The 23,202-nt window shown below is 50.2% G+C and overlaps 1 protein-coding gene across 2 annotated transcripts in view; it reads right to left on the bottom strand.

The window, feature by feature from the left end:
• SLC18A2 (solute carrier family 18 member A2) overlaps positions 1 to 23,202 on the bottom strand; it is a 37,449-nt gene that overhangs the window by 12,437 nt on the left and 1,810 nt on the right. For both annotated transcript variants that reach the window (XM_027587912.1, XM_027587923.1), the window contains exons 3-11: positions 22,723 to 23,074; positions 14,032 to 14,090; positions 13,667 to 13,750; positions 13,283 to 13,375; positions 12,393 to 12,482; positions 12,210 to 12,253; positions 12,078 to 12,138; positions 9,503 to 9,598; positions 8 to 86 (exon numbers count right to left, since the gene is read on the bottom strand). In XM_027587912.1, coding sequence (XP_027443713.1) covers positions 8 to 86; positions 9,503 to 9,598; positions 12,078 to 12,138; positions 12,210 to 12,253; positions 12,393 to 12,482; positions 13,283 to 13,375; positions 13,667 to 13,750; positions 14,032 to 14,090; positions 22,723 to 23,074 — 958 coding nt within the window. The remainder of the gene's footprint in view (positions 1 to 7; positions 87 to 9,502; positions 9,599 to 12,077; positions 12,139 to 12,209; positions 12,254 to 12,392; positions 12,483 to 13,282; positions 13,376 to 13,666; positions 13,751 to 14,031; positions 14,091 to 22,722; positions 23,075 to 23,202) is intronic.

Raw genomic sequence — 23,202 nt, 5'->3', positions numbered from 1 at the left:
ATCTTACCTCCCCATTTTGTGTGCGAGCATTCCAAAAATATTGGTTCCAATGAGATAAGAGATGCTAGCTGGCAAGAAAGCAATGCCTGTAAATTTATGAAAAGGACACCTTATCAGTATTGATTATCAGTCAAGTGTTAGAAAAAGTAATAATTGTCAGACACCACGATGGTGATTAGAACCGAGGAGAGAAGCCCTGGGGCCAGCACCCAAGCAGCTAATATCCGGCGGCTGACAGATCCAGACTGGCCTCAACGGGCCTGATCCATCCTCACAAAGCTGCTGAGACACTCCAGAAATGAAATCCATTCCTCTATCAACAGCTCCATCTTGCCTGGGGGTGGCTACACGCGCGGCCTGACTTGGGCATCTCCCGCCACAGGAGCGGGGCCACTGCGACCCCACACGCGCCGAGCAGTAGCACCGCCCGCTCCGGCCTCACCCCTTTGTTACTTTACCACAAGGAGGAAGACACAGGCATTGGGGGAAAAAAACGGGAACATTAAGGACCAAGAAAAAAGTTAAAATCATCCCAAACCCCATCACTCAGAGAATGAGCATGGGGATCTCCTCCCGTAAGTTTATACACACAAGTTCATACACACACAGATAAATGTGTGTCCATGGGATTTTAAGAAAAAACAAAAAACAAAATATGGGTTTGTACTACTGTTCTACATCCTGCTTCTTTCAACTAGCTTTATGAACATCTTTCCATGTCTAAAAAAAAATAAATGTCCATGTGGTCCTTTTCTGTAACCAAGTCACGTGACGGTCATTGACATGTCCAAGGTTTCCATGCTCTCCCAGAGACCTGTCGTCCCCGGGCCAAGCCTGTGCCAGTTTCCAGGTGCGGGTGGTGGTGGTCGCCTTGAACGTCATCTCTGCATTAAACAGAAAGTCCTCGTCCAGTGTGACCTGCCTGGCTGCTGGGGATTTGTCCACATCAGCTCCGTGTGGTCCCCATCGGTTATCAGGACAATAGACAATCTCTTCTCAAAAGATGGCTTTTCAAACTAGTCATACTTTTGATGTTCTTCTTGGACTGTTATACCAGATTTGATTCTAAGCCTTGCCCACTCATGGTGAACATTGCTCTGTCCTCAATCCCATGACTGTATAAGCCAGACACACATGCCATATACTAGATGGTCAGCAGGTAGGCACTGGAAATGCACAGGGCCTGGGGCCTTTCCTGTCCCTGCAGCTCAGCAGCGTGCAGACAGACAAGTGTGATCTCGGCCCTTCAAGGATAGAGCAGCCTCTCCCTGCATCTCTCTAAGCATGAATGCAAGCCATCAAACCCTCCAGAGAGGCTGAGCCTTCTAGCACAGGAGGGACTTCAAAATGATTAGGTTCAGGAGTGAAATCCAAAACCAAATCATCCTAGGCTTGGTGATCTGGGAAATAATAATAAAGAGCAATCTCATTTTCATGTTCCAGGAAACCATTTCCGTCACACTTGTCATAGGGGCAGCCAAATGATTGTTGGGTGTAATCGGATTCAGCAAACGTGCCTGATAACACGGGCCCGGCTCAGTGCTACAGTGAAGACAATGACCACAGTGTGGCTCTAGTCGCCATGAGCACGTCTTCAAAGGAAGGAAGCAGATGACGCCTGAACTGGAACATGTCTATGTCAGGGACTAACACAGGTACGGATGCAGGGCTCTGGGAACCCAGATGCTCCCCAAAGCAGCCGGTAATTAGGCCTAACCTTGAGCACAACATAGTCGAGTTAGTCTGGAGACACAGGAAATCACGAAGGCCTTGGTCTCAGGATGAGTGTCTCTGGGGTTCGGGGAGGAGGTAAAGGAAGGAAGGAAGCAAAGTATGAGACAAATAACAGCACAGGGGTCATGATAAAGAGCCACCAACATTGGGCCTCAGCGTCCCAGAAACAAAAGGAAAACGGAGGGGAAGAGCCTCGACCCCCTCCAGGAAAGCAGCTGCGCTTCCTCCCGGACGATTACTGCTCTAGAGGACTGAGGTCACAGATTGGAAGATCCAATTCTTCTAGAAAAGCCTGAACTCAGGGTCTTCCATGAAATCTTCTGGGATTTGTAAACGTTGGCAACTAATTTTTTAAAAACATATAGCCCTCGCAGGCTGACACTGAGGCAGCCAACCAAACCCCACCTATGGGCTGAATTCCGGTCCACAAAACACTGCCGTAACCTGGAGCCAAAGGATGTGGGTTGCAAAGAACCCGGCCGGGAGCCCTGCTTCCTGGTGAGTCCTGACTCTAGGAGCAAAGCCTCAAAGCAGGGTCAGCAACGTGCTCCAGAGGAAGCCACAGATCTGCTACAGCTTCCTGACTTATGAATGGGGTGCTAGGCTCACCCGTGGGACCCGCATGTAGACGCACCCGATTTTCCATAGACGGCAAATACTCTCAGGTGGCAAACTCCAGTTTCATGCTTCTCCAGGAGAAAGCACCGGAAGTAAGGCAAGAAGCAAGATGTTCATTTCAGCTAGACACAGACTAGCGGAGGCTCCAGTGGGTCGCTGTAACCTCTCAGAGCCCAAGAAACAGTGGACCGCTTCTCCAGCACTCACCTCATAGGAAGGCTTTGAGGTTCCAAGGGCAACTAGTCCTCTCCGTCTGATTCCCCTGCCCTGTCCTTCCCTGTGAGCTCCTTCCTGGCATTTCACCCTGGCGGGCTGGCCTTCCCCAAACTGCAGTGATCTCCTAGCGGGCAGAGGGGACCACAACACCTGTTCCCACCGCCCAGCTCCAGGTGGCACACAGGCGATGCTCAGAACACGGCTGATCACTTAGAGAAAAAAACCCGTGTAAGGACACTGACTTCACAGAACCAAAAGTATTGAGGGACGCCAATGTCCCTTGAAGGCAGGGCCCCCTTTGTCCAGCAGCCTGCCTCCGGTGGGTGAGAGACGACAGTGTAGTCTGGAGCCAGGATCCTCTTTTCTTGACTTCCAGCTTCCGACCTCAGCCTCCAAGCCCCTGAGAGCTGATCTGCCACAGCTTCGGCATCCTCTGCGTTGCCAGGGCCCCCACCACCCCACACAACCGACAGAACCCGTTCTAGGAACTCAAAGAAACCTAGAAACCTCAGTGTGCCTCCCACAGCAGCCTGCCTGGTGTCCCAAGAGACCACCTGGCTTTGCTCAGAAAGACCCGGGCTGGGAGCACTGCTCTTCCAGACAGATCCTTAAGGACAATTCCTGTGAGGTGCAGGTGTCCTAACACCAAGCCCAAAATTTGCCATCACTTCCACCCACTGGTCCTGGTGTGCATTCTGGAAACTTCCACCTCCTCCCCCAGCCAGGCCACCAGCACGAGAGAAAATGCCTCCCACCCACGGTTGGGCTTCCCCAGCGAACCACCACCAGGGCTCCAGGGTCGTTCCCAGTGGCTGGGCATCCACTGCCACCCTCGTGTACAAGTTCAAGTCACTCCTCTACCTTGAAACACGGTGCCCAGAACTGCCCCTGCCCAGCTCCATGCTGGGTGCACAACACGTGACCATAGCACCTGGGGAAGGACCAAGGGAATGGTAGAGCTGGCTCCACCGTCTGGCCCCTGGGCCACTCCGGGCTCTGGAGGCAGTCACGCCTGTTCCACACCCGGGGAGCCGCCGCTAACACTCACACAACCTTCGAGGGGCTCACAGCGCACCGACCCGCACCCCCACCCCGTCCCTGCTGGCCTCTGGGGGGCATCTTCCACCCTAGGGCAGGACTCTACCTTCTCACCAGAGGGATTCCTCCTTGTCCTTTTCAGACTTTGGTTGGTGCCAGGGGAGATCTTTTAGGATCTGTCACCAACTGGGCAATTTTGTCCCTCCCCAAACCCGTATCCCCTGCAAATGCGATAAAAAAGTCTTTGTCCGCCTCTTCCTGACACAAGGAGGAACGTGTTGACGGGCTGGCTTGCACACAGTGCAGGGGCCACACGTGGGAGCCTCCCCTTCTGCTGGGCCGCTGCTCTCCTCACAGGGGTGCCCGCACCTCCTCACTCGCCCCTGCACCTATGAGAAAGTTCATCCACGGGGATCGTCCGCCCACCCCTGTGCTTCCATGGAAAGCCCGGCTTTGACCACCGGCTCAACGGGCACAAGAGGGCAAGGCTCAACCCACCACGAAGCCCCCAAGGAGCTGATGCTGGACACGCAGCCCCAGAGGGATGGTGGGAATGCGTCCATGGGCTTCTTCCGAGCTCCAGATGACCCATTCCTGAGGCCGCCATCTACCTCCTCTAAAAATTATGGCCAAAAACGCAGCTTTCAACAAAAGCCGTCATGCGTCCCCTGGGCACCTGGTAAGATTGTTTTGCTTTGACTTCGCAGCTTACAGTCTTTTTCCAGAAATGTTGAGGGAAGCAGAGGGGCAGAAGGGCTTTCCTTTTGACACTGAACTGGAGAGGGAGCTGACACATGACCTTGCACCAGGAGGGGAGGCTGCCCGGGCCTCCCGAGACTCCTGGCGGGTCCTCACCTCCACCCTCGGTCCTTGTACCGCATCCCCCGCCCCCTGGTGGCCTCCTCACCCCAAGGCTCCAAGGGGCCTGAGGGGCTCTGGGAGAGGTGCTCCGTGCACACTGGGGAGGACATGGCAGAACAGGTGCAGATATGGGATTCTCTTGAAACACAAGTCCGTGTCGGAGGCAGGAAGGGCGTGAGCTCAGGGTGGAAAGATGCAACCCGCGGACCATCTGGCCCAGGAGATAAGCCCAACGAGAGGATCTCCTGATAAAACCGAGGTGGCCTGCAGCCTGTTATCTAACCCGGAAGGCTCCAGCCTCTGATGGACTTCAAGGACTTTCTTTAAAGAAAGCCTCACTGCGTCTGGAGAGGAAAATGATGGAGCAGCCGAGGTGCCCTGCTTATGGCCAAGATGCATTCAGTCAGGAAAGAAGTCAGGTGGGGACATGAGAAACACCAGAGAAGGGCCTCAGCCCAAGAGCGCTCGCAAAGCGAACACAGAGGCTCCGTGGACCCCGCAGTGCACACACCAAGTGCCGCCTCCTAGAAACACCTGGAGGCCCAAACCACCATGGGGAGAAATGGCGCCCACGGGGTTAACAGCCAGCATCAGCAATAAGACAGGAAGAGCGGCTCTTCATCTTTTATAAAACTCCCAGTTAGAAAAAGTCCTTCCCTCTGCAAAGTGGTATGCCTTCCCTGGGAGCTTTGAGTCTCTGGGTTTCCTCTGGCATCTCCCTTGCCAGGAGGTTCTGAGCTAAATTTCTAAGAACTAGCCTTAGGTTTGCTCCAAGAAGCCTTCCTCTGTCGCTGAATGACTCTTGCTGTTTGGGGCGTGGTTTTGATTTTGTTCGTGACATCATTTACATACCCTAAAACGCCCCCTTTGCAAGTGTACCATTCACAGGGTTGCGCAACCATCAGCACTATGCGTTTCCAAACTACTTTTATCGCCCCAAAGAGAGACCCCACACCCATTAGCAGCGCCCCCTCATCCTGCCCTGTCCCAAGCAATTTGGGCCTTTTTAAGGAAGGATTATTTGATGAAAGAACACAGCAATGAGTGCAGCGTCCATGAGGGCTGGGGTAGGGACAAGTGTGAACCAGGAAGCAGCATCTAGCAAGATGCCATGGCAGAGGGAATAGAAAGTTGCCTGCGGGAAGGCTGGGGGCACTATAAATGTCAGCTTCACTTGGAACTGAGAATCTCCATCCGAAGATGGCAATTTATAAGCTGAGAGAACTATGAAAAGAAAATAAATCCCCAGGAAGGATAATCAATAAATTCTTAAAGAAAAAGGTGTGCGTGCAGGGACTAGCTGTCCAGATACTCAACAGTGTTCTAAAGCTCCAGTAATCAAATAGGAGGATCTTGACACAGAAATTCCTGCTGACCAATAGAACAGAAGAGAGAACCCAGAAACAGACCCAAGGACACACAGTCATTTCAAGTATGATAAAGTTGGGAAAAATTGGGTGGACACTCAGGGTAACTGGCTAGTCATACAGAAAACAGTAACACCAGATCCTTCTCACACGCCATGCACCTAAATTAAGACCTTGTAAATCCAAGATTTTAATGTAAAAAACAAATCATAAATGAGGAGAAAATACATATGACAAAAATAATCTCCACACGGGAAAGGTCTCACCTTGAAATGACAAGGACACGAAGGGGCAGACCACTAACCCTGACTTAGAGGCATCTTAAATGTTCTGAGTGTGGGGGGCGGGGAATCCATTTATAAACTCAAAAGACGTACAAGACAGAGGCAATATTTGCGAAACATCTGATAAAGGATTAATATCAATATGCAAAGAACATTTAAAATCAGTAAGGACAAAACTCCCCAGAAAAAATGGGCAAAGTATATTAATAAGAAATCCATGTAGAGGAAATAGATATAACTAAGAAACATATGTAAAAATGCTCAACTGTAAAGAATTTGTAAAAAGAAATAAAAACGAGACCCCCCCCCACCACCTTCTCACATACACAACTGGGAAAGACAATACTTGTGTTAGTGCAATGTTACTAATTATCGAATGCCCACCTAACTTTCAGGAATTTGCACACAGAAATACTTGCAAACACTAACGGGAATACATGTAAGAATATCTTGCTACAAGTATGGTTTCTAAATGGCAAAAACGAATTAACCCAAATGTCCAACAATAGGAACCGGCGGAAAATTTATGGTATAACCTTATTTATGATATAACCTTAAAATAGAACGATACCCAATCGTTAAAATGAATGTTGGGCACACTGAATCTATAGGTTTTTCTCTATTCCTATCCCAAATTCCGTTTAATAAAGGAACAAAAGAAAACTCCACACCCTCCCCTTAACGCCCAAAAACAAACAAAAGGAGAAAGGAGAAGATGCGGTGAGAGGGAGGAAGCAGCAGAGTGAAAGCAGTGATAGACACAGCAGAAAACACTGGAACCTTCCACCTGCACTGCACATGGGGCAGCCAACAAGAAGGAACAGCTTTCGTGCCTCAGAACCCAGTCTATTCAGGAACTGAAGGCTCCAGGTACTGTGAATGTAAGGCTGAGTCTGTCAACTGGAAAGAGGGTTGAAAGGCTGTTTGAGGAGCACTTGGACCCTGCCAGCTCTCAATCACTCACCCTGGCAGGAGAACAGCTTCTTTAGAGAAACAAGCTCAACTGGCCCAGGGAGCCCGGGCAGCATGGAGACCAGGGATAACACGAGAGGCTGAGAAAGGAAGGGAGTGGAAGTCTTCCTACTAAATGGTAAGAGGCTGTTATTTCAACAGCCTTTCCGCACATCCAAAAACCACTTAGAGTAAATATGAAAGGGCTCTTCAAATTTAAGATATGAAGACACCAATTACAAAAATTTAATAGACAGTTTAGAAAATGAAGATGAAGAAATCAGTTATAGAGGTGCCTGGGTGGCTCAGATGGTTAAGCCTCTGCCTTCAGCTCAGGTCGTGATCTCTGGGTTCTGGGATCAAGCCCCACATCAGACTCCCTGCTCAGCAGGGAGTCTGCTTCTCCCTCTGCCTCTCCCCACCGCTTGTGTGTGCATGCTCTCTCTCTCTCTCAAATGAATAAAATCTTTAAAAAAAAAAATCAGTGGAAATAAGAAAAAGCAAGACAAGAAATTAAAAGGATAAAGCACAGAGGGTCCAACATCAAACCAACAAGGGTAACAGTAAAAGAAAATGGAGTAGAGGAGAGGATTAAGTAAGGAAATAATACAAAATGGTTTCCCAGAACTAAAAGGAGGAGCTTCCCTAGTGAACAGGCTAACCAAGCAAGTGCCCAGTAGAAGAAAACAGACCCCACTGCAAAAACCATCATGGACGCTCATAACCTAGAGAGGAAGAGATCCTTTCAGCACTTACAGGGGATGGGGAATGAGAAGGACACTAGCCTCCTCAACAACAACCCTGGACACTAGAGCACAATAGGGCAGTGGCCTCAAAACTGAAGAAAAATAATTTCCAACCAAGAATCATATACCCAAATAGACTAAGTCAACCAAACATGAGAATAAAGATGTTTGTTGATATGCAGGATCTCTGAAAATTTACATGCCATGCACCATCTCTCAGAAAGCAGCTAGAGGATGTGTTCTATCATAATGCTAGAGTAAACCGAGAGAAAGGAATATAGAGAAGGATACAGGAAACAGAAGAGAGGCAAAGATGCCCAGATACTGGAAGAGGAAAGTCCTAGGATGACCTAGTGGTAAGTCCAGACTGGAGCAAGACAGAGTAATGTGAGGCAAATGTCCACAAAGAAGCAAAAACACAAATAGATTAGGCTTGCTGATGTACTTGGCCACATTTAGAGGGCCTTTAACTTCTGCCAGAGAGTTTGGGTATATGTCCATAAATGCTACATTGAAAACGAAGAAAATGGAAAGACATGGCCATGACTAACTCCAGGAAAAACAAAAGTCTGTAAAAAGAAATAATCACAAAACTCTATATAGCTCTTCTTTGAACAATATTTACATAGTCACAATAATGTCAATACTGAATGCCAATCTAACCAACAACCATAATATAACTGTTTTAGAAAAACAGAAGTTGAGAAAACAGGTGAGTTGGTTGTTTGATGTTTTCAGGTAGAATAATGGCATTAAATCTCCATCTACTACGTTAGGGAGCTAGTAGACAATGTCAGAAATTGGAGAACTTTAAAAAAAAAAAAAAGACAGCAGTTACACTTATTATTTAGAGACATAATTTAGCAGAAAAAAACAACCAAAAGCGTTGAAGGTTATCAAATCTGAGGAAGGGGGTTGGAGATGGGGAGGTATAGGTCAAAGACTACTGGCTTTTTCATTATAATTCTAGTAATGCTAGTAATGTTTAACTTAAACGTTAAGTACATGTGTAACTGGTAAAAATTTAATTAATTTTCAAAATTAAATCTACCCATCTGACCTGGAAACATGAACAAACAAGAGGTCACACAGTGATACAATTGGGAAGATTCCACTTGCGTTGGGCTTTTAAGCATTTCCTACATGGTGATAAATGCAGAACCATCTGGGAAAAGACACAAAACTATTAAAAATGAGTATCATGGAGGACTGGGCTGGGAGGAAAAAGATGAACATGAGATTTTAAGATTTATTTCCTTGCTCTGGGTCTGTTTTTTAAATAATAAAGTATGTATTACTGTCTAAATTAGAAATGCTAAAATTAATCCTCTTAAATCCTGCTTGTTAGCCTCTTTCACATAAATTTTATTGCTGTCCACACACATTTAACATAACTAGTCTAATTCAGAAACATGGGGAGACACTGAATGTATTTTTGTGCTCTCGTTTCTGCCCACGTCTGATGCCTCTATGCTAATTCTGTATCCATCAGGGATGATTAAAAAAAAAAAAAAACTGGAGCTGAAACAGACCCCAAAGCTCACTGCAACCCTAAGCACGGACCCCATTGTCAAAGAGAAACCATCATTTTATCATCCTGGTACCTGCAGCTTGGCAGGGCTACAATGATAGGACTCGCCCTGAGGACAAAAATTCTAGAACCAGAAGCACCCACTCCAGTCCTTACCCAGCTGCCACTTGCGGGAACACATGGTCTCCATCATCCAGATGGGTAGGGCTGGCTCCAGCATGGCAATCCCCATGTTTGCAAAGCAGATGGACCCTTCAAGGGAGGGAGAGGGTTAGTGTGCTTCCATTTTGGGTGTTGAGCATCTCTTACTGATTCCAAAGACAGTTAAACCCCACATGCCCACAGCCAGAACAATCCATTTGGAGGCCCAGAACTTCTATTTGTGAGGAAAAGATAGACAACAGGTCAAGGGGAGACTGGGGAAGTTGGGTTTATTATTACTATCATCATCATCATTATTCTTATTAAATAATAATTAAATATTAAGTTAAATCTATTAAAATGAAATACTAATAACTGAAATCAAGTATTAAATTTAAACAAAGTATTAAGAAACAGTTTTTTCAAACTAGAATCCCAGAGTCATAAAGGAATTGGAGGGAGCCTTAGAGGCCATTTGATTACCCATCCCAACCTACTGGCAAAGGAGTTCCAATTTATTAACAAAGTAACTTACTTGCCTGAGGCCGCCCACCAGTGTGGGCCCCTTCTAGACCACACACAGACCCCAGCAACTGGAGGCTCCTGCACCTAAGTTTTACTGTGCAATGAACACAGACATTTCTAAAGATGCCCTGGCATGCCCCCAAATCCAGTACATTCGGTACAGATGGGCTGTCGAGGGATTTTTTTTTTTTAATCAACTATCCAAATAGCGTATCTTTGCAAATATCCATTACCACCATGTTAACCAGAACCCTTGGTAAAGGTAGAGCCACTGGAGGAGAAGACGCACAGGACCCTTGCCCCACAGTGCTGGGAGCTTCCTGTGCCTTGTCCCCAGGAACCTCTAATTTGCCAGAATCCTGATTCAAAGAACATTGTGCTGTGGTGATTAAGGGGCTCACATAATGAAGAAAGGTTTTTTCATGCTTCGTGACGTTACAGGTGGAACAGAGAAAGGATGCGGACATGACTGGCTCCCCCCACCTACCTACTGCCCAGATTCGGGGTTGGTCTACTTGCCATCTGTTCAGTTAGGGCCAAACTGATACAGTTGCTATGTCTCCCCAGGGACCCAGGGCCCATGCTCTGAACCCCTCCTTGTCCAACTCTCACACAGCAAACCAACATCCCTGCCCTAAATCCACCCAGGGCCAGGCGCCAGGCACCCGGGGTCGGCCCCCAGCTCCAAAGCCTGCCCCTGGAAGCTGTTCCCCCAGCCCTGCCTTGCCTTTCTCATGCAAACCTCTGGCCTAAGAAACCTGCTCCGTCCCCAGGTGGCCCTGAGTGGTGTGGTAATAAAATCTCCTTTCAATAGCACTGACCTCTCTGGGTCATCACTCAGTCACCTTCGTTAAGTTAAAATCCCACCAGAACAAAGAAGACACTGCCTGGCCTCTAGCTCCCTCAGCCGAGGCTGCCTGGAGCTGTGATAGCCTGATACTCAGTGCTGGGTGGCTCTTTCCCCCCTGAGTCAGGGTGAGGCGGTGAGGGTCAAAGAAAGCCTGAGGCAGTGGGTGTAGCTGAGCTGCAGGGAGGCCCGCTCTCACCACACATCTCCTCACTCCATCGGAGACAGCCTGGGCTCCACGGGCGTCTGGGCACCGGAACAGTCCCTGCATCATGCTGGGGGCATAGAGAGGTCCCCTGCATAAGGACGTCACCACACCGGGTTTGCAACACTGGGACCAGCTGGCCTGATGGGGACGGTCTAGATCAGGGTTACACAGGTGCCCCCATGACCAAATCCAGCAGCAGAAGGCTTCAACAAAGCCAGCCTGGGGCATAGGAAGGCTAAACGGGAATGCTCTCGGGGCACGCACCCAAGTTCAGCCAGACTCCCACAGCCCTAGCCGTGTTCGGGACCACTGCTTGGACAAATCTCACCCTAACTGCGCCTGCTGCCACACTTCAGGGCTGCCCTCTCCTGGCCGGACCCCAATGGTCACTGGTGACCAGCGTCCAGGCCCAGGCAGCATAAGGCCGGTCCCCTGTCAGGCAGCCCCAGGCCCGCATCCCTGAGATGGTCTTGGCGGGACACTCTCTTGGATGAATGAACAAACCATAGAACCAGGGCTTCCACTGAGCCCACCTAGGCCAAGAACCCGAAGATGGGCCCTTCTGTAGACAGGGTTTCCCGGCAGTCTCTCTGGTGCTGCACAGAGTGACCTCTCCACGGGAAGGGAGCAGTCCTCTGGGGCTCTGCCATCAGCCCTTACTCACGCATGCCCAGGTGAACCAGACCGCCCACCTACAAGGCCTGCACTGAGGCCACCGACTCCTTCCGGGAGTTCAAGGCCAAACAGTGATGGCCACGGACACAAACAAACCTCTGGGTCAGGGCATCTCCGTGACCCAGACCTCTTTGCCCCAAGTGAAAACCAAGGAAGGACCTTGGCTGAGGGTCAGAGATTAATGATGGAAGAAAGACATTCCTGGTGACGCATATATAACCTCTTGGCCGCTCATGATTCTCTACAGATTCCAGCAGCAAAGCGGACACTGGTTCTCGCCAGCCACCCCCCACGCTTTGGCGGAGAAGGATCAGGGAGACTGAGGGGAGCTCCACCTGCAGCGATGAGGATGTAGGGGTCCTTCAGCAATGTGGTTAGCGGCGTCCCCTTCTGGCTCTGTCAGCAAAAAACAGGGGTTAAAAAAGCTGATGTGGCCACCACAGCACCCTCCTTCCCCAGGGGCTTACCTCTGGCTGTACCCTGGACGGCTGGAGCACAAAGAGCTGAATAGCTATGAGAGGGAGGGGGAAGGAAAAAAAGAAGAAGAAGAAGAAGAAGAGGTGTGGGCACAAGCACCTGGTGAAATGGATCACCTGCTGACACAGGTCACAGCCGCCGAGGTCAAGGCCAAGGCGCCCACATGGACTCACCTCCATCCAAGAGCACCAGGGCAGCCAGCACCAGGAACGGAGCTGTCTTCCCCACAAACTCGTAAAGCACACTCCCAAATGGGGGGCCCACTGCAAGGAAGAGAAAGAGGGGCTGGTGCCAGGCCCTGGGACTGATGCCCCCCCCCCCACCGCCCCCGCCACTCCACAAGAACCATCCATTTGTTTCCTGAGTTTGTTCCAAAAACTATTTGGGGTGGCCACCCTACATTCTATTCAGGTCAAGTTGCCCTGGCAACTTCCTCCAAGCAGTTTTATACCCAAGACATGGGCAAGAGCATACAAGGGTACCCCAAAAGTAAAAACCAGAGAGAACCCAGACCCAGGCCACACAACTGTGCTGTTTAACGAGAGCAGGAAAGTGGGTCAGTGAGGACCTTGGTCCTTATAAACCAGCATGGGCAGAACTTTGGGCTCCCGAGTGAAGGCCAGGAATGTGACAAAGGGAGAGAACCCAAATCTCCTTCTCAGGGAAGGTATCTGTCACCTGGCCAGGGAGGTCAGCCAGGGCAGCGGGGAGAGGCAGACTTGGAAGGTAGCAAGGTGGGAAGGTCCACAAGTGGATGGTAACCCAGAGAATGCCCAAGAGAAAGGAGCTTGGCAGACCACCCTGTTCCGGCCTTCATTTTACATCTGGACCCATGAAGGTCTCTGGTTTTTTTGCCCAAGGTCACCCAGCAGGCTGGGAAGGGGAGGCAGAGGGGAGCCCACATCCCCCCAGGTCAGGAAGGTCCCACCAGTTTACACAGGCTCCATGAAAGTAGGGAATAAGAGGGGAACAGACTCGGAGTGGACTCAGGGAGCACTGCAGCCCTCCTCCAATGGCCCACAGGCCCCTCCCCACAGACGGCCTCCACGTGGCCCTTGCCCACCTAGCACCCCCATGGCCAGGCCTCCCAGGGCGATGCCCATGGCGTTGCCTCGCTCTTCGTCATCCGCGTACACGCTGGCCAGCATGCCCATCCCTAAACAAGAGAAGGAATGCTCAACAGCCAAGCTCTCCAGGGAGCACCAAAAGAAATCCCCTGTGACTCGCCCTCCCTCTCGGGCCCAGACCTGTGATCTCCCAAACCGGCCAGATGCACAGAAATGTAAGACGAAGCAGAAGCCAAGGAAAAAGCAGTACCCTCCCTAAGCACCCCTCCCCAAGCACCACTGCTAATACCGTGATTCCCTACATTATTCCAGCTAATTCTGCAAGGGGCTGGTCAGCTGGCCCCGGGCGCACTGACTCACCGGGCGTTTTGCACACCTACCGGCTACAGACGAGCAGGATGAGCCGATGCCCTGTAGCGACCTGGCGATGAGCAGGAAGGCGTAGCTGCTGGAGAAGGCGAACACTGCCAAGGGAGCAGCCCGGCGGCCCATCAGTCCCAGCCTGAAGCCGGGGCCGCGCCACTCACCCAAGCTCCGTGAAGCCAGCCCTGAACCCGATGGCCCATTTCCGTACTAACCGCATTGCGCTTTTGTGCCACGAACCACTTGACGGACCCCCTTCTGCAACCGTGGCCGATACACAACCCCCCACCCCCACCCCGGAGTTGCAGCTTCGACTCCCGGTGTGGGGTCCTCAGAGCCCACCCCGTGACCCACACGCAGAAGGCAAACAGTAGACACTTACTAATTGTCGACACAAACATGATGCAGAATCCCGCAAACATTGGAATTGGATAGCCAATTCTGCAAAAGAAAAGCACAGGGACCCTCTGGTGACTCTGTATTGTTCTAAGGCTTTATATGGAGTCTCTCCTGCCTACGCTTTGGGATCAGGTGGATAAGTGTTTGGTCGACTTTTCTAAAAATTCATATAGTTGGTGCTTCCTATGTGACCTTTTCGTGTTTGACTACCATGGAACGTGAATACATTTTAGGATTGCCACTCTGAACAGAAATTTCTCTGCAATAAATGTTAACACAATATTGGCAAGCAATCCAGAGCATGTCTAAAATACACAACCCCGGTTCCCATCTTTATTTTTTTTTAATTCTTTAATTACTGTCTTTGCTAGAGCTTCTCCAAAGGGACAATGGCAAGCAACGGTTCCAGTAAAAGGTCATCAAGTGATTCAACTGGCAGCAGAGCCAATGGGACCACATTTGAGAGGCACTGGGGATACAAGAAAATACTCAAGTCTATCTCCATATTGACCTCAACGGGGCCAGCCTAGAAAAATCGGCCTCGTTTTCTGTGCAAAAATTCCACGTCCTGATTGCTCGGAAAAGACCACGGTCCATACAGGGCTCTGCCCCGGGTGGACAGGGGCAGTGGGAAGACCCTGGTCTTCAGGTATCACATCCAGCCCTCCGATGGGAGCCGAGCAAGCCACCACCCACCTGCCAGCACGGGAGGGACGACAGAATGAGATGTGGGTGATCAACTGCTACTATGGGACATAGCAGAGGCTTCAGAAAGTGTTTCCTCCCCCATGCTCTTCTTTCCTCTCTGTGCCTGCAGGTAAGCAGACCACTTGGCTCCTGCCACATGAGTGGGACAGGAGAGTGAAGGCAGCTTCCTGGGCCCTGCTGCCCCGGAGGGGGTTCAACGCCAGCTGAGTGGCCGCCCTCTAGCAGAACAGCCCAGAACATCTCCAGGCTTTGTTTCCTCCCAGCCCTAGACCCACTGGCTCCTGGACAGGAACCAAGTGAGGACCAAGGAGTCCTGAGTCCCCAGTTACTCAGCCTGGAAGGGCTCTTCTCGTCCAGGCTTGCCTAAAAGAAATCATGATAACAATAACTTCATTTAAAGTTGCATTCAATTCTCCAGGCCCTTACGCCCACCAGCTCGATGATTTGGTAAGGACAAATGACCACCTCCCCATCTCACAGGTGAGGAGACAGAGGTGCAAAAAAGTGACTTGTCAAAGGTCCTGGGGCTAATTTCACTCAGGGCTATCCTGCCCAGTCTAGGGCTTTTCCCTGCAAACTTCACCACCTCCCCAGGAAGCCAAAGGACATATGTGGCTTTAAATAAAATCTTTCCAAAAGTTCCTGGTCATACTCCCCCCTCCCCCCCCTTTTTTTAAAACTGCTTCATGTGCTCCAGAAACTAGCAAAAATACACATAACATCGCAAAATCATGTCAGATTCCCAGACAGCCCTCCGTCCCATGCAAAAATTCCCCTACTATGACCGGAGATGAGTTTATTAATTCACCAGGCGGGGCTCGGAGCCAATCAGACAAACCAGGAAAGATGCCAGGGTTCAACACAGCAGCTCCGATGGGCGTCAAATGGCAGCGTCTCTAACCTCAGCTAGCCTGGAGCCAACTGCTCTGCGCGCTTTCCTCACTTACGCAAAAGAACCCCATTCGCAACCCCAGGCCCTACACGGCACTGCCAGATACTGAATAAAGAAACTTCCAGGAGGCTGAGAGAGGAGAACTCACAGGCAGTTTATTTTTCCCCAGCAACTCCTGCACATCTTGGGGGAAGAATGGAATATGGCAATGCTTGTAGCTGCCCTAGAATAGACAGAGGCTTCTCACCCCCTTTCAACACACTCCTTGGAAAACAACGTACTTGTCGAAGCTGGTGGAAATACCAGCGCAACGATGCTCAGTCTGCAGCCCTGATAACTGGCCAGGGCCACCTGGCAGGACACATCTCGAGTAGCTTCTTCTTACCAGAAGGCTCTGGCATTCCCCAAGACCATAAGTAGGAAACTAGCAAGGGGGTCCCTTGTGATTCTCACCGCAGCTCCTTGAGGTAGCTGGCAGGACCCTCATTTTTCAGACGACTCCATTTTACGGCCAGAGAATTTAAGTAACTTGTCCCAAATTCAGGATAACAGGCCTATTTTGAGCGCCTGGGGTGTGTCCGGTCCTGCTGGCATACACATGGGTGGGGATGCCCAATACAGGACCACAGGGTCACGCCGTGTGGGTGGAACAGATGGTCTCTGGGTTAGCAGCAGGTCGCTCTGTGCCCAGAGGGATACATGCTCACACAGGATTCTTGTTACCAAGCCCAGGTGCTGTGTTTGCTTTAGAACCACTGCAGCTATGGGCTGTTTGTTTTAAATCCCTTTGGGATTTTAATAAGCACTTAGGGAATAACCATGTGGCCAAACTGGAAGGAAACGCAAAGGTTGGCCAGTCCAACCCTCATGCTAGATGAGATTGTGGAGGTTCAAAGATAGAGTGGCTCGGGGCGCCTGGGTGGCTCAGTCGTTGGGTGTCTGCCTTCGGCTCAGGTCATGATCCCGGGGTCCTGGGATCGAGCCCCGCATCAGGCTCCCTGCTCAGCGGGGAGCCTGCTTCTCCCTCTCCCCCACCTCCCTGCCTTATGTTCCCTCTCTGGCTGTCTCTCTGTCAAAAAATAAATAAAAATCTTTAAAAAAAAAAAAGAGAGTGGCTCACCCCTGGTGGCAGAGCGAGCCAACCACTCTGGATACCCCGGGGCTCACATGGCTTCCTTCCTGTTACCAGACACACATGCCCCCTATATTTTCATTGCCGGCCAGGCTGCTGAGCGGGCTGCCCAGTGGAAAGTGCTGGGCAGCATCTTTTCCCCAGAGCTCAGTCCCAAGGCAGCAGGGCACAATGGGCAGATCCTGGACTCCTCCACCCTCAAATTCTTCTACCCCTCCCCACCCCCCGAACACCCACCTCCGAAGGAAAGCTGTCCCATGCCCCAGGGTCACTGAGTGATGGGCAGATCACCAGTGTCCTTTCTCCTTCCCCACAATGTCTCCTAAATGGACAAAGACTCAAGTGACATTAGTCATGAAGATCTGAGTCAGCCTCTGGTCTCAGTGCTAAGCAGAGCCAGACCGGATAGAGCAAACCTTTAGCAGAATGCCCCCTTACGCGTCATCCCAGCCCACAGTTGTCCTCTGTAGAGCATCAGGGAGCAGTTAATCCAATTGAAATAAGACTAAAAGTCATATATCGAATCCCCAGGAAAAAAGTGCAAAGCAATAAAAGTTATGCTCATTATATATACCTACACACCAATGGAGAAACTCCATAGCCCCTAAATCATCACTGAAAATCAATACTTTTTTCTTTAATAGAACTAGCTTATCTCTGCCATAGAGACCAATGCACGCCCCATTCTCAGGGCTGTTAAAACTCAGGCTCCCTCTGCCTGACACAAAGTAGGGGATCCAGAAGGGTACAAACGATCATCAGATGAGACAAGAGGAGGCATATCCCTTTTCAATGATCTTCTGAAAGGTGGTGCAGTAAGAGATATCAGTAATGAATGATGCCTAACGTTTGCTAAAACGTACTACTAGGGAGTTTGACTGTCCATCATTTCGTAGACAAAACAAAATTCTTAGGTTTAGTCCCTAGGTCTGTCTTGTTCAGCTATCAGATGCGCGCAGGGAGTTATGCGAGCCGTGGACTTCATACTTTTGTGGGTGGGGGTGACCCCTGTCCCTGCCACACAGCTCAGGTGGGGGCTTGGCTCCCATGGGAAACACCCCACTCCACTGCCAGCTTCTCTCCAGTTCAGAGGCAAAGACTGTGTCACACCATCCTAACAACATCTAGGACGGGAAATCCCTTTCCAGAAGAGCTGGTTTCCCTGTCCTCGGAAGAACTGAAAAGGTCACTGCTTATTCCCACAGAGCCTACTTCGGACCAACTGGCTGAAGCAAAGGAAAAAAAATTACCACCGTACATTCTGTAGAGACTCCATGCCCTGCGGCTTCCTTCTTGTCATTCAGATGTGGGCTAAGATTTGTGAGGACAAATAACTGGCTTTCAAATATACGAGGTAACTATGGAAATATATTAAGCCACTGATGCTGGCTTGATAAAAAGCAGACCAGGGAGCCGCCAACGAGTGAGGAAGCCGAGGGAGCTGTCCCCCAGCACCCCGAGTTAACTCTTTCCCCATCCATCCAGTGCATCTGGAACAGCTCTTGGTTCTCAAGATGCAACAACTATGGAAGCCCCAGGGTAAGCAAGTGAAGACCAGGATGCCACGTTCTTAACCTGATTTATGGAGAGAAACAGAGAGGTGCTTTTACAGTGTTTGTCTGCCTGGAACATTCCCGTTAGGTCTACATACGCCTCAAACTCACTCGCGGGGGTAGACGGTAACAGATGCTGTTAGTCAAATTCCTTCTACCCCCTCCCTTTGATGCACAGCTGCAATCGTGAGATGAATAAACGAATTAGAAGTCACACGAGCCTCAAAGGTAAAAATCAAGGCACCCGCGGGTTTTGGAAAGTGTGCTGCTGGATATGCGAGCACCACTCTTGCCAAAATCAAAAGTCCTTCGCTCCCTCTCTGGGCACCTGTTTTCCAGTAAAAATGTAGCACCTGAAGATGAAATCAAACAGGAATAAAACTTGTATATCAGCAGCACAATGGGCAATTAAGCATTTCTCAGGAATTGTCATTTTTTACTCTCAGGGTTTGGAAGGAGAGCACTTATCCAATATTTAGAACAACAGACCGGCAGCCTGCCTCTAGGATCACCCACCCGTAAGAGCCACTCAGGCAGCAGCACCTTGACCATGAATAGGAGGGTCCAAGCCATGACATGACGCATGTGATGAGTGGGTCCCACTTACAGCAAAAGGCTCTAGAAAGGAGGGCTCCAACCAGTCTCTCCATAGCTTCCCCAGTTTTGGGGGATGTAGGAGGCCTTTCTTTTCCCCACTGTCAGAAGCAAGCAGGGCCAGATCACACCAAGAGCAAGAAAAAGATATTTTTCCAGAGCTGGGGAGGTGAGGGAGGGTCCGTGTCCAAAAAAAACCACACAGGTTTTCTTCTAAACTCCCTACCCAATGATTAAAAAGTAGCAATCGGCGGGTGCCTGGGTGGCTCTGTTGGTCAAGTGTCTGACGCTTGATTTCAGCTCAGGTCGTGAGATCGAGTCCCAGGTCCGGCTCCGTGCTCGGCAGGGAATCTGCTGGAGATTCTCTCTCCCTCTACTCCTCCCCCAGCTCGTGCGCACATGCTCACTAATAAATAGATCTCAAAAAAAAAAAAAAAAAAAGAATAGCAATCAACAACTGTTTGGGCTTTCACTTTCACTAGCTCAGCCTGGTACAATTAGAGCCCAAGCAGATGCAAGGAGGACAGGTTTTGACCTGCGCTGTTGATTCTGAGTAGCGAACTGTAAAAACTATAAATCACGAGGCAGGTGGAGAGAACAGGAAGGGAGGAAGACACCCAGACAGAGAGTCTGGTCACTGGCTCTGGCCCTGCCGCTGCCCGGGGCAGATGCTTTCTCTTCCTGAGTGACAAACTCCTTTGCCTATAAAATGGTAGGACTGGCCCCAAAGCCCTGGCTAAAGTCTCTTCCAGCTCTGATGCTCCATGCTTTTAACCACTTTCTTTAATCAGAAACGTATTAACCAACAGCAAAATGCTGTTTTAAACACAGTTGTTTACGACGCTGAAAATGTGAGTCACACATCTCGTTCATAATTGAGGATGCAGTTGGCACAAATTACATCAAAAGACTAACTGCAGGGGCTCACAAGGGAAAGTCCCGTAAAGGAAAGTGGAATATATCACGGCTCTGAGCAGAGCTATGGGGTGCTCAGAAACGCCGCAAATCCCCAAAATTCATGTCTACTGGGCTTGGAAAATATTGAATATACAAAAATCAGGATCATTTTGGAGGGACAACAGAGTTCGCGCTACATCAATGTTACAACTGGTTTGCATTTACATATTACAAGGCAGCAATAGAGAGGCTTTTGAAATTTGCTGGGTGGCTGGGGGAACCAGTCAGGGATTACAATTTTGCTCTAAATTGCAAAGTGGATTAACTCATCGCAAGAAGAGACCGAATTTCACAGGTCACAGAACAAAATTAGGTTTCTCTTGGAAGGCTTTTTTTTTTTTTGAGCCCCAAACAGGAGCCTTGAGTGGCTACAATATCAAAGCCTTTGGAGTATTTAATAAGGGAAAAGGTCTCACCGGCTTTGAACAAACTTCCTCCCCAGGGTGTAAGCAAAACATTAAAAACAAGAACGGGATTTAAAAAAAAAAAAAAAAACTTTTCATTTGCCATTTGCATTTGGAAGACTGGAACATTCACACCATTTCGGCGGAGTTTCTGAGTGCTGTATTGCACTCCTCAGCTAGGAGGATTCGTGCCCCAGTGATTGGCAAGGCATTATTACGGTAATGTCTTCAATCTTCCTCATATAGCCTTTGAGCTGTTTGCTTTCTCAGAATACAAAACCCGGAGACATTTTCTGTAATTACACCAGATGCAGTTTAAGAGGCACTCTTAGAAGCAGAGAAAAACAACCCTTCGATGGCTATTTGGTTTTCTCCCTGAAGTAGAGCGAAACCTCCCAATGGCACCTTGATAACCGTGCTTCGAGTTGGGCTCCCAGTCAGTCCGTCCTTGCGAGGCTCATTTGCTCAGCATATTTTAACCTGGCACCTTCGTAATATTGCTTGACACAGACTGGGCAGGGTGGGGGGGCTGCTGGACGGGGCTTAGGATTGTTAAAAATTTATTCAGGGGCACCGCTACCCAGTCCAGAGACTCAGAGTGCAAACGCTTAAAACGTGCTTCCATCCGAGTGGCCACGGGTACGTGACCAGCAACCTGTGTGTGCGTCTCAGGCCTGCCCGGTGGGGGGAAGGGCCAGATCCACCTCTGAGCCTCTGCCACCACCCTGGGGCCCCCCACTCAACACACCTCCTCTTCCCTGCCCCAGAGCCAGCCCCACTCTCAGGAGGGTCCTGTGCTTGCTTTAATAATCTATTGTTACATTCTTGAAATGCTCAATAATATTTGAACAAAGGGCCCTGCAAGTAACGTAGCCAGGCCTGCTTCCCCTACCACAGGCCAAAACCCGGGTGAACCTAAAGATATCCCTGCTCCCACACTACACAGGGTGCCTGGCTGACCTACTGAAAATTGTGCTTGGCTCCTGGACTCTTCAACTTGGCTTTGGAACATCTAGTGGCTCCCAAGTGCCCCCTCACTCCAACAAAACCCCCTTCCTCTCCCAGCCTTGCCCTGGCCCGGCTGCTTGCCCTGCCTTCCTTATTCAGAGCCCTGCCCCCCACCCCATGGCCTCCTTGCCAGCTCTGATCTTGGTCTTCGCTCCTGTGTTTGCGCCTGGCTCACAAGTAGGACTCCGGGCACTCCTCTCTCTACCACTTTTCTGCCTTGAGGGCCACGGTGTGTGTATGGCTATCCGCCCCCCCCCCACCACTCACACTGTACCATCTCCCCCTCTTTGCAACTGACGCCTGCAGGAGCTGCCTCTCTCTTTTCTCAGCCAGCCTCCCAGCCTCCGCAGTGAGGCCCTGACGCACGAGGCAGAGCTGGGCCACCAGAGCTGTAGAATACTAGCCAGATAGCCACTGACAGTAGAGATGGGAACAATTATTCAAAATTAGGAGGGGGTCCAAAACAAAACAAAACATCCAGAACATCCAGATCAACATAAAGCTAGCTTGGGGCATCAACTGGGGCATTGTTGGCTGGTTTGATTTATCCAGAAAACAGCCTCACTTTTCTCTTTGTGCACGTGGACCCAGCTCAGTAACTGGCCAGGGAGCCGCTTACACTGCCCACGGCCTCAGCATCCGCTAAGATTCCATCGATGAGGCAGGACTACTGGTCTTTCTCCACAGTCCCTGCACCCCCCCGCCCCCCACCGCCATCTTGAGCCTTCACCCTGCCAGCTGGAAAGCAAACCACCCTGGCTCTCTTTAGGGAAGTGGGTGACCCGAGGTAGAAGACAAGACAAAGCTGTATGACACACAGAATCCAATGACGATGCCATGTGGCTGCAGACTTCTTGCTGCCCAGGGGCGAGTCTGACAAATGCACTAATGAAATCCGGCATTTAGACAGAATCATGAGTTCTCCCACTTGGGGAGGGCCCCTTTCTTCTCTTTCAATAGTGTCTTACTTCCTAAGCAATAGAGGGGGCAACAGACAGGCTGAACAAATGCAAAATCGCGATTAAGGAAAGAAACAAAAGGAGGAGATCGGGGTTCTCCCCCAGCTCACCCACCGCTGGTTTTCAACCTTCTGATGAGTGAACAAGAAACAGAATCCCAGGGAGAAATAACCTGGGAACAGTATAAATATGAAACCCCTTGGCCAGGGGTGCCCGGGAGGGGCTCAGTCGGTTAAGCCTCCGGCTCTTGGTTTGGGCTCAGGTCATGATCTCAGGGTCATGGGATCGAGCCCGTTATGGGGCTCTACACTCAGTGTGGAGTCGGCTTCAGAATCTTTCTCCCAGGGCCCCCTCTGCTCCTCCCCACACGTGCGCACTGTGCACTCTCTTTCACTCTCAAATAAAACCTTTTTTAAAAAACAAAAACAAAAACAAAAACCCTCCTTAGCCAAAATAACAGAACCTACCTGTTGGTCAGCATTCCTATGAAGGGGTTGGTGAGGAGCTGCACGGTAGCTTTAGAGGCAAAGAGCAAGCCAACTTGCACGTTCTCATTCAGGAGGTCCTTGTCCTCACTGGGACAGTCAGAAGGCACCGTGGAGGTGTTCGTCACCGCGCGCTGTGTGGTGGCCGGCTGCAGCAGCCCCCTGTGAAGGGCTTGGGTGCTGTTCCCCGTGACCATAGTGGCATTGTCATAATAAGAGAAGATGCTCTGGAAGCTGTCTGAGGTAGAGGCTGTGAGCCCTGGCCTGGCAGTCTGGATTTCGGTGGTGTTCTTCTCATGATTAATGCTGTACAAGTAGCTCGGGATGATGGGGACTGCGGACAAAAACACAGACGGAATCTTAGAAGACGCTGAGCCCCAGGAGGCTGCAAGAAGTCCGTCTGCGCTGTGCAGAAGGGACCTGCCTGGGGTTCTGGGCCTCTGTGGGGTTGTTCATTTATGG

The sequence above is a fragment of the Zalophus californianus genome, chromosome 15, assembly GCF_009762305.2.
Source record: "Zalophus californianus isolate mZalCal1 chromosome 15, mZalCal1.pri.v2, whole genome shotgun sequence".
NCBI lineage: Eukaryota > Metazoa > Chordata > Mammalia > Carnivora > Otariidae > Zalophus > Zalophus californianus.
Note: the sequence above shows the minus strand (reverse complement) of the source record. Positions and strands in the feature narration are given on the sequence as shown.